This window comes from Thermobia domestica, chromosome 1 (assembly GCF_964235325.1).
Source record: "Thermobia domestica chromosome 1, izTheDome1.hap1.1, whole genome shotgun sequence".
NCBI classification, from domain to species: Eukaryota; Metazoa; Arthropoda; class Insecta; order Zygentoma; family Lepismatidae; genus Thermobia; species Thermobia domestica.
In genome coordinates, this window is record NC_137454.1 from 294,265,511 (window position 1) to 294,277,727 (window position 12,217).

General features: G+C 38.3%; 1 protein-coding gene across 3 annotated transcripts in view; it reads right to left on the reverse strand.

Annotated features, from left to right (window-relative positions):
* Positions 1–464: 464 nt before the first annotated feature.
* The window catches only part of S6kII (Ribosomal protein S6 kinase II), a 171,323-nt gene continuing 159,570 nt past the window's right edge, over positions 465–12,217 (reverse strand). For all 3 annotated transcript variants that reach the window (XM_081726796.1, XM_081726794.1, XM_081726799.1), the window contains 3 exons: positions 12,043–12,160; positions 11,152–11,289; positions 465–1,452 (listed from right to left, as the gene is read on the reverse strand). In XM_081726796.1, coding sequence (XP_081582922.1) covers positions 1,321–1,452; positions 11,152–11,289; positions 12,043–12,160 — 388 coding nt within the window. In that variant the 3' untranslated portion in view covers positions 465–1,320. The remainder of the gene's footprint in view (positions 1,453–11,151; positions 11,290–12,042; positions 12,161–12,217) is intronic.

Here is a 12,217-nt window from a genome sequence, read left to right on the forward strand (position 1 = left end):
CATATATATATGTACAGTTCATTAGGTACGAATAAAAGTATAGAACTTCCACAACAAACATCAGTGATCATGTTTCTTTGAACGTAACTGTATGCAAACACCGGTATTAGGTGTGTCTAGGTTCTTCATATCCTTGCGTAAGTTCAGAAATAAAAGTTATAACGTATCAAAAAATATAGCTTTTTCAGCTTCAGTAATAAAGGCTTTTATTAAATAAATCATTAGGTAACTTCAGACTAAGAGGAAAAATGTACAATTATAATTATTTCTGAGTGTTTCCATTATCAGCAAATCCAGGGAAATGAGTGTTGTATTTTATTAATTTATTTTGGGTGGAAATTAAGTATTGTCGAATTACACAAATGCCGTACACCCTGAAGAACCATTACCTGTCATCAATGACAACTTTGAAAACGGGTTTTAGTTATCAAGGTACGAAATTATGGTTAAGAAAATAAAGTTGCTACATAACAAGAAAGCAATTTAATCAATAATAAAGTTCAACACACAAAATTAAAACAAAGTGAATTATGGCACAATGGACGAAAGCTCTGGAATGATTTCTAATTAATAGTATAATATTTTTAACAGGTAACATGTCCATGGAATGATGAATCACGAGCACAAAAAGTGAATAATTATAGACTGAAAAAAGAAAAGACGACTAGTCTCCTATTTCTTCCAAGCTTTCCTCCACATTGAGGAAATTAAAAATAGTCCAGTAACTGGACAATAGTTTGGGAAAAAATATATGTATATATATATATATATACTATATTCGTCTTAATAATCTATCATAACAAACCTTAACATTCACTGAATCTGACCTCAAGTTTGTCAAACACTGAATGATTAGAAGAAATTGACAATTGAAGACAAAAGATATTTTGAAAAATATACACAAAAATATAGAACGTTCAACCATGTACCATCCACACTTAACTCAATAATTAGTGTAAGGTACATTATTTTGGAGTCATTTTAATTACCATTACACTTTGAAAATTGATTTTATCTTTCTATTTAACTGGAAGCCTAAATAATACATTCACGGTTATCCCATTGGTCTTGTAGACCGAACCCTGAGTAACCTACTAACATAATTTACATTAAAATTCGTATATTTCATAGGCACATCCATTCAAAGGCAAACACACAGAATAGCGAATATAGACTGTATATTTACATCACGTTTGAGTCGCTGTTTACAAAAAATCATTTATTCATTAATCTGAAGAGATCTCTATATCTCTCTACTTTCTTTTTGAGACCAAACTATTTAGCACCAAATTACGGAACCACATTAACTCAAAAATATATTCAAGTGTCACTAGGAGATTTAGATTTCAGTTTCCATCTTCGGCGTGCCGCCAGTTCAGACTGATGCACAGGTCCTAAGTTGGGAGCACGTGGGGTCTGCGTAATTGCACGATATGTGGCAGCCATAGCACCCTGAAAAAAAAAAAAAAAAAGAAACAATAACGTTACTCAATTATTCTTGTATACAGTAGACTGTCAAAGTACCCAAACGTAATAAATCTCTTTCTGGGTTTATCTTGCAGCAATTTCTACTATTTGTCTGGATTGGAAATCAAAGAATTAAAAATGTAGTATATTTATTGCGAATAATATTCGTTTTGCATACAGAGCCCAAGTATTTCAACAGCTTGGGCAATTGAAGCGAGATGGTAAGGAGGAACAATATGACAGATTATGTTCTTGGTGTAGCATAAGCCATAGTTGCAAAATGGGATTTTCCTTGACAAAATGATTAGGTAGACTACATGCCCCTCCAAACCAAAAAAATATTAAAATTTCTAATGAAGGTAGCTAAGAAGTACCTAAAGTGCACAGAGGATTGTACCAAAACTGAGACAGCATACACAAAATATATATGAGGAACATTCAAATGAAACCTGGTCAGTGCGTGTAACTTTGCCTTACATGTAAGGTGGCACTACGTAACTGCGGGTATGGTGGCGCCATCGATTGGTAGAAAGACTGACGCGTGCGCACCGTTTGACGTTGCATAGAGCCAGTGTGGTTTTACACCGAAGAGAAGGTGGTCACGCAAGTTATGGTCCACTACCGAACATGCAGGCGAGTAAGCAGGAACAACGAGGAGTGATTCGATTTTTGGCAGCGGAGGGAGTTGAAGGCCGTGAAATGTATCGACGGATGAAGGCTGTGTACTGTGAGTACAGTCTGAGTCGTGAAAGTGTTGTTGAATGGCGCAAAAAACTTCCTTGAGGGGTGCGAGTCACTGGAAGACGATGCTCGTCCTGGACAGGTTCATCGTGTCATCACATCGGAAATGATTGTAGAAGTGAATGCTTTAGTCTTGGACAACCGCAGAATCACCGTGGACGAGATCCATCGATTACTGGGTATTAGCGTGGGCACCGCCCCCACCATAATGCATCAACACTTGAACTTTCGAAAAATTTGTGCGCAGTGGATTCTCCACCAACTGACCGTCGAACAGCGCAATACTCGAATGGCGCTGTCTTTGAGTCATCTGCAACGTTATCATAAGGGGGAATACGGCTTTCTGTCGCGTATTGTCACAGGGGACGAAACATGGTGTCACTATTTTGAACCGGAAAGCAAGCGTCAGAGCAAGCAGTGGAAACATGCGACTTCACCACCTCCAAAGAAATCAAAGGCCGTGCACACCAGTTCTGGTAAGGTCATGATGTCCTTCTTTTTTGACCACAAGGGCCCACTGCTTGTCGAGTTCCTGGAACGGGGTACCACCATCAATGCTCAGCGTTATCAAGTCTCTTTACAGAACCTTAGACGAGCCATCAAATCGAAACGCCCAGGCATGTTGTCTAATGGCGTTATCCTCCTGCATGATAACACCCGCCCACACACGGCAAATGCGGTGAAGAGGACATTGCAGCAGCTTCGGTGGGAAACGCTGGAACATCCACCGTGCAGTCCCGATATGTGGAAGTGGGTCAGGGTAAAACTTTCTCTCGCAACTCTCGTTAGCCGGCAAATATCAAAGAAATTATATATGTGCAAATTACTCAGAAACTATTGATTTGAGATCCCCGGTTCATATACGCGAAAATGTTCCAAACTACTTTTACGAGGGAACCTATCCAAGTGTAACTCTGACTTCGAGTCGAGACTATGGCCGTTGGATACCTTGACCCAAAAGAACATAACATGAAAAGAGACACATCCTCGATCGTAACCGTTGCGAAGATATAAGCGTGAAAAGTTAGAAATTGAGCTTCGTACAATACATTACAAAGACAGATTCCGGGTCAGATTTTTCGGAAACGGTCGGGTAAGGAAACTCAACGAATACGTATCAAATTAGTGTGGGGAGCCCAGAACCTGTTGAATGAAAAATTTGTGTCCCCAGGGCACTCGCAGGGTCCCAGGCGGGGTCCAACTCAAAATTTGCAAATGGAACCTGGGGTCAAGTAGCATATTTATGAAAGCTATTGTTAAATAAAAGAAGATAGAATAATTCTCAACTCTCTACGATAACCCTGTGCAAACGGGCAACTGGTCAAAACGTCAATACAACCTACATCAGAAAATCTATGCCACGCTTCTAAATCCGTTAAGTTGCGACAATAACAAAACAGAAAAACACGTTTTAAAAGTGCAAGATATTGACGTAAAGCAAATTACTGCAGAGTCTCTCTCAAAAGCACCCTCCGATATATTTTATTTCTGCACCATTATTCCAGGTTTCTCCAACCCCACTCCTCTCCAAGTTGCCTCACAGTTTCAAGGTCACTCCTATTCGTCTTTACGATCATGTTTCTCGTTCAGCAAATCCTCCGATAGAAATTTCACGGTGCAATCAGTGAATCTGGGGTCCCGATGCGCGAAGCATATACTGTTGCCTTTTGACCTTCTCACCCTCATGACGGTTGCGATTGACAATGTATCCTTTCTCTTCTAGGACATGAAATCCAATGGTCATGGTTATTCTATGGTCCATTGGTCATTCGAAGTCACACTTATACTTGGATAAGGTAAGTTTTGCGACTCTGTGAGAGACTGGAGAAATTTGCTTTACTTCAATACCTTGCACTTTAAACGTGTTTTTCTGTTTTGTTATTGTCGCAACTTAACGGATTTAGAAGCGTGGCCATAGATTTTCTGATGTAGGTTGTATTGACATTTTGACCAGTTGCCCGTTTGCACAGGGTTTTCATAGAGAGTTGAGATTTGTTTTATAATCTTTTATTTAACAATAGCTTTCATACAATATGCTACTTGACCACCGGTTCCATTTGCAAATTTTGAGTTGGACCCCGCCTGGCACCCTGCGAGTGTCCCGGGGACACAAATTTTTCATTCAAAAGGTGCTGGGCTCCCCACACTAATTTGATATGTATTCACTGAGTTTCCTTACCCAACCGTTTCCGAAAAATCTGACCCGGAATCTGACTTTGTAATGTATAGTATGAAGCTCAATTTCTAACTTTTCACGCTTATATCTTCGCAACGGTTGCGATCGAGGATGTATCCCTTTTCGTGTTATGTTCTTCTGGGACAAGGTATCCAACGGCCATAGTCTCGACTTGAAGTCAGAGTTACACTTGGATAGGGTCCCTCGTTAGAGTATCCTCTTGCAAGGAATGCATCGAAGGCTCGTTAGGCTGGGGCAAGGGGTTCCACACCTAACCGTAAGAACTTAATTTTCGTTGAAGGTCCTAAGACTGCCAGTGTTAAGAGTACATAGACGGAGCGGAGAATCAGTAATAACACGGTAAATCTTTCACAGAGTGCACGTAATTAAAGCGGTCTGACCCTAAGTGCGTATTCTGCACTATTAACCCTTGTTTTATCAACTCTCATCCCTCTAAACACACATCATTCGGTTCCTTTTTTCTCGCTCCTCTATATTCGCGCTCGCTATCACATTTTTCCGGCCAGAGCTCTTGCCCACACAAAGTTTTCTTTTGTTTTCAGAAAATAAAAAAAATACGTAATCTTTTTAATTTTTTTATGTGTACTGTCTCTGTACACAATTTAGTTACAATTTTGTATTATTAGGTATTCCTTGAGTATCTTCATTAGAAATTTTCATATATTATGGTCATAAGTTTTGAAGGGCTTGTGCCCACCCAACAGTTTGTCAAGGAATATACAAAACTCATATTGCCTTCTTTGTCGTCTTATACCTGTGCGCAATTTCGTTCGCTTCGGTCTGCTTTTTCCTATGCTCTTGGCGCCTACAATCAAACATTTAGGTTAAGATTATTCCCTCAAGAACCATTTCTCCTCAGAAAAAGCAATGAAATCTTTTAGTTTTACGTCCCACGTTTATGCCGGCTAGGCTAAAGGAGACGATGATGATGATAAATGAATGAAATTGTGGAATGAAGAAAGTGGGAGGAAACGAGAGAACCGCGAGGAAGCCCACGCACATGGTGTTTGTCCACCACAAAGTTCACTTAGTGGGAGTTTGGATTAAACCCGGGACACCATGCACCAGAGGTGAACGCTCTACCACTGAGCCGCCGTGGCCCCCTTATTTCTCCTTAGAAATGAAAGAAAAAAAAAGTATTTGTTTATTTTATATATAGTATATGTCACATTTATCGATCAGTTTGGATCACTATGTTGATGTTCCTTGTTAGATAATATTGTATTCACTTCTAATTGTCATCTATTATTATTATTATTATTATTATTATTATTATTTTATTATTATTATTATTATTATTATTATTATTATTAAGTATTCTGCCTTTGGGCAGGTTCTGGGACTAATGAGGACTTTTTCTTAAAGTTTAGATTCGAGTCTGGAAATGTTTCTTCCATTTTTCTCGATCTCCAGCTGATTCTTTTAACTCCCAATATTTTCTTCTATCTTTCAAATCATCGATCAACTGTTCTTCTTCTTATTCCTACCTTCCCTTCCATCTTTCCTTCTACGGCGGTATGAAGAAGACAATTTCTTCGCCAGATGTGTCCAATCCAATTGGTCTTTCTACGAAGGATGATGGCTAGAAGCGTTCTCTTCTCTCCTATCCATTTTAAAACATCTTCGTTTTAAAACTCTGTCTATTTTATATTCTCCAACACCACATTTCGAAATACACTAAATATTTCTTCTTTAACTTCCGTAATGTCTCTGAACCATACAGTGCAATGCTCCATATATACTAGACCAACTTCTTCTTAAGTCCAATATTAAGCCTACTAGTTAAGAATTATCTTTTCTTGTTGAATGCTTCTTTAGCTATGGCAATTCTTGACCTGATCTCTTTGGTGCAGTAAGCGTCTCTCGTCAAAATACTTCCCAGATACTTCAAATTATCGACCTCTTCAATCTCTCGTTGTTCTACTCTGATCCGTAAGGGCGTGTTTCCACGGGATATTCTCATGACTTTCGACTTTTCGATGTTAATTTCCATTCCATACAGTTTTCCAGTGTCAACTATGTTGTCAATCATCTCCTCTAGTAGTCCTTCGGTTTTAGATATTATAACCGTATCATCTGCATACCTGATCTTGTTAATGGTCTGCCCTCCAATCTTGAAAACTCCAATTCCCATTAACGCTTCCTTCATTAAGCATTCACTGTAAATGTTGAATAATTGGGGCGACTAACTACATCCTTGTCTGACTCCTGTTCCAATCTCCACACTATTGGTTTCTCCTTCATTCAAGCGCAACTTCACTCGCTCTCCTATGTACAGGTTTTGAATGTGTCGTCGCTCTCTCCAGTTGACTCAGATTTCTTTAAGTATTTTCAGAAGTTTCGTCCAATTGACTCGGTCGAAAGCTTTTCGCCAGTCGATGAAGCACAAACACAACTCTTTCTTTACATCAAGAATTCTTTCTGATATAATTCTCATCAATCCAATAGCATCTCTGGTGCCTTTTCCTTTCTGGAATCCAAATTGATCTTCTAACCTCTCATCTATTTTACTTTTCAGTCGCCTGTTAAGTATGCGTGCAATGATCTTTCCAGTGTGGGAAATCAGGCTAATGGTTCTGTGAACGTTGCACTTCTTTGCTTGCTTTTTCTTGGGCAATGCAATAATTGTAACATCAAGAAAATCTTTGGCCATTTTTCACCCAGGTAGATCTTGTTAATAAGTGAAGTCAGTACTTTCATTGCGTTGTCTCCTAATCCCTTGAGCAAATCTACTGGTATGTCGTCGTCTCCAGTGGCCTTTCTCCTTCGCATGTCTTTGATTGCTTGTACTACTTTACTTTTCAATATACTGCGTCCTTTTTCATCATCCACCTCTTCTCTGCTTCGATCGCAATACCTTTGGGGCGGTTCTTCTGATCATACAGATCTTTTATGTATTCCTCTCAAATTCTAAGGATTCTTTGATGATCAGTGGTTACATTACCTTATTGATCTTCGATGTCGAACGTTCGTATACTTTTGTTAGCTTTCCCTCCTAATTCTTGTGCTTTCTGGTACATCAGATCGTATCTGCTGCGCTGTTGAAGTTCCATTATTTCCTCACATACCCGTTCCATGTACTTTTCTTTGGCTTTGTCCGTTTCTCTTCTCAATTCATTATTCAGCCTTCTGTATTCATTGATGTCGGTGTTTTTCGCCCTTCTGCGTTTCATCTTCTCCAATCTTCTTAAGCACTGCTTCAGTTACCTATGGTTTTCTCGGTGCTCTGTCCATCCTGCCAATGTTATTGTGGAGTGTGTCAAGTAGAATCTGTTGTAAGTTTTCCCCAACTATTCTCTTGTCAACCATATCGCCCATTGCCCAGAATTTTTCTTTAATCTCTTCTTTCACAGCATCGTCAATATTTCTTAGTCGCTCTAAGTTCTATTTTCGATTTCTCCTCCCATTTTTCTTGATCGACTTTAACCAGGTTTGTACTTCCGCCACCAGGAGATTGTGATTCGAATCAATGTCTGCTCCTGGCAGTGTCTTTACGTCTCGTACACAATTCCTGAAACGTTGCTTCACAAAAATGTAATCGATTTGGTAGTGTTTCTTATCTCCTGGACTTTTCCACGTGTACAGCTTGGTTTCTTTTTTCTTAAACCACGTGTTCACATCACCACCAGAACATGTTGAACACAGAAATCGATAAGCATTTGACCTCGTTCGTTTCTTCTACCTAGTCCAAATGGTCCCATTGCTATGGCGCTGACCTTACCTCTTTCTTCCTGATGCAATATGTCACTAATCTGATTATACATTACTTCTACTTCATTATCATCATGGTCAGTTGCTGGCATATACATACACTTGTATTATCACAATATCCACTGGTTTTGCATGTAGTTTTACAAACATCAAGCGGTCACTGCAGCATTCCACTTTGGTTGCACTTTTTGCTACTTCGTTCTTCATTGCTATCGCGACACCATTCTCGGCTTTTTCGCCACTTGAATAGTATATTCTGTAATTTCCCGATATTATATCATCTTTTCCTGGCCATCTCACTTCACTCAAGCCCGGTATGTCCACTTTACATTTGTCAATTTCCATTTTTATATTTTCAAGTTTTCCTCGCGTCGTAGAGTTCGTACGTTCCAGGTCCTATGCTGAAATGAAAGATTATTATTATTATTTTCTCCTCTGATTCTTCCCGGCGTAGTCCCCACCCGGAGAACAGAACGGGGGACTATTTTGCCTCCGGAAGAACAATCATATTTATTTATTCTCCTCCTTCGTCTCTTCTGGGAAAAAAATAATGTGGTAGTATTCCCATTTCCTTTCCACATCTCCATGCCGTTGACAATCTAGTGGTTCATCCGGCTTTTAGGACAGTTTCCCCTCCTAAGGACAAGAAGGTGCCCTGACCTCCACAAGCTTATCCGCCCTCCGAGAAGATCGTTGGCACTTGGTAGAAGCCGACTCCTTATCCCGGGAGTCAGTCAGTCCCCACCTACGTTAGCCGCCACAGACGTTGCCCGCTTTCTCCCGCGAGGAGGTGTACGTTGGAATTTTCCCTTCGTTTAGGATGAGAGAAGGCTTTTCTCAAACCTCTCCAGCACTTTTAGAAAGCAACTGGTAACTGTGTCTTCAAAATTTTGATTTCATTATGAAGTTCGCAGCCAGGACACTAAAGTTTGGTAAGACTTTTCGTACGTAACTCTCTTCAGTCTCCTGGTTAGAGTAAGGTATCAAACATATTATAGTGGTTTAGATTCCATTCAAACTTTAAGTCTCGTCCTACATAAGTCTCGCTATTAACAGCAGACTTAAATAGAAACCAATCAAACCACTTTCGTACGTTATCATTGCTTCTTAGCTTTTTAAAATCGGTTTAGGTTTATAGAAGAAATAGTATATGTGTGGCACTGACATAAATTTAACAATTACATTACCAACGATAAAAGTTGCAACCAAGTACGGGGAATGAATCTCGACCTATTCAGGGCTGCAGTTAAGACGGACAGAAGTGGGTCCAAGCTTGTTTAATATCTCAAACACGCCTCAATTCGGGTCGAATGAAATTATGAACGACGTGCAACGACGTTATTTTTATTTTTATTTATTTAATTTTTTTTTTTTAACACATTTTGTACCAATATACATTGTTGCTGTTCTTTAGACATGTATATTTTCTGTACATTTTACAGAGTTATCCAACCCAAAAATACGTAATAGTCCCATAAGAAGTTCACGAAAACCTGGCGCCCAGGTTTGTTGGTTTGTTTCGAACTCTCGTTTTGTACTATGCGTTCGTTTAAATTTTCATTCAATTTTTATAGCATGTGAACGTCCCTGGCGTCGCTGTTTTTCTACAATGGTTTTACTTTATAACCATTTCGATTAACACGGACGAATTCGGGTTTCCAACCCGCCCGATGTTGTGTCATGACCACGTTTTTACTTAGTGCAAACAATTCAACGTTTAATACAATTTACTCATTTTCTAACAATTTTTCAGTGTAAAGGCTACTAAGACTACCTCGAACTGTATATAAACCCATATATGGATTAAAGTAAAATAAAAAAAATGAAATTGAGTTTTACGTCGCACGTTTATGCCGGCTAGGCTAAACGAGACGATGATGATGAGAAACGAATGGAACAGTGGAATGAATAAAGGGGAAGAAGCGGGAAAACCCACGCACACGGTTTGTTCACCACAAAGTTCACTTGGCGCGAGCTGGAATCGAACCAGGGACCCCATGCACAATAGGTGTACGCTCTACCACTGATCCACCGCGGTCCCTCAAATTAAGTCAAGCTAAGCCCCATATAAAAAGAAGTGATAAAATAGTTCAGTTCCTACCTTTTCTGATGCAGATAGTAATGTGGGTTGCTCACCATTCGTGATAAGCCGACATGGCTTACGGAAGATGTGTAGGAAAAGCTGTAAATTTTTACTTCGGAATGACAAGAGTAAGGTATTCAACAAAACGCTCTGCTGCCTTCACCTAAACAGTTTTGAAACAAGAGTAAAACGGAAAATAAATTCCGTCTCCACGGTGATCGAAGCCGGATCATCAGATATGATACAGCTCTAGTAGGAGTATTAATTAAGCTCGGTTGATAACTCCGATTGTTAACTCAGTATTTGCACCATTTTAATAGCTTCATTTTCTCTTTCACAGCAACTCTCTTCCACTTTATTTTCCTTGATCAGCAATCAATTTTATAGAATCTTTCCTCCGCTTTACTAGCAGCGACCAAGCGAAAATTTACAGGATATTGTAATTCATAATAAACTTACTCTTTTCGTATGATCTGTAATTTGCTGCTTCTGTTAATTAAATTAACACTGTTTAAAGGAATGAAACAAAGTTCTTAAACTAAACTAACGTAGCCGATTATCATCTAAATTAGGCTAAGCAAACAGTAAAACTAATGTCGTTTGCTCCTCTTTACACATCCTCTTGCAGGAAAGGAATACTGAAGAAAATTGTTCTTATATGATTTATCAATTCCTACATTACTCACTTTCTCTTTTCTTTTTTTTAAAAAATCAAAACTATCTTTTCGCTATCAAAGACGTATCTAGAAGAAAAAAAATTAGTGCAGAAAAAAAAATTATTCATTTTCTGTATTATCAAGTATATTGTTAAGATGCTGCTATGTTAATCTTCTGTCTATTTAATAATAATAATAATAATAATAATAATAATAATAATAATAATAATAATAATAATAATAACAACAACAACAAACAACATGAAGATACATTTCATGAAAGATATAAAACTTACCTTAATAACACTGGCCTCTTGAAGTTTGAGTCTATGGTTTGGAAGCAAATTACGATGTTGAATCCATGGATGCTGCAACACTTGTGCTGCAGTTAGGCGTTGATTAGGATCGATATGCAACATTTTGTGAACAAGATCCTGAAAAAAATGATTGTAGAAGAAATTTTAGTATTTATCTTGTAATACAGTTTCGAAAACTTATATTAACTCTTAATCCGAGAGCTTCCAAACATATACAAAGAGCAATACAACAGTGATGATGGGATGATCGATATGTTTTTCACTCAACGTTTCATAAACAAAACATGAAAAGTATATAGTTTGATGGAAGATGTTCCGATTAGAGACTACAGCGAATCGATTACAATCAATCTTTTAAAAATGACTCAATGGTTATTCGATTGGAATAATTATTAAGAGATCTTATGTTACAAAAATAAAATAAACAACGAAATGTAAGTACATGAATTATTACTGATTTTTCCCCAGATTCGAACTTATGCCTCATTTCAGTACATTCAGCCTGGCAAAATAAATAACTTTTCAAGACCATTTACCAATTTTCAGGATTTTCAAGGATATAAATGCCAGTATTCCTCTTTCAGAAGCGAGTCAACCATATTCACAAAACAAACCAAATTAAGTTTGAATGCATCCTCACTGTGCACTACGAAATTTCTTAAACCTCCATACGCAAACACAATTCAATTACAAGAAACATAGCGCTTACTATCGATCTAACTATGAGGTTGGGAGACAATGGGTTAATGTCTCACTTTAATAAGCATTGCCCTACGTACAAGACTGCTTGATTGAAGTTTATATTTCCTTTTCAGTATGAGGTTAAAGACGAGTACAATAACACATAAATATATAAGCTAGTAATCATACCTTCGCTTCTGGTGATATGGAAACCCAATTCCCTGAATCCATATCAAAGCAACCTTCCTCTATTCGTTTCAAGATTTCTTGTGGTGTATCTGATGGGCCATTTGCATATGGTGTGTGTCTGAAAGTACACACAGATAATGTAGCGACCAACGACACTCAAAATAACAATATGGAT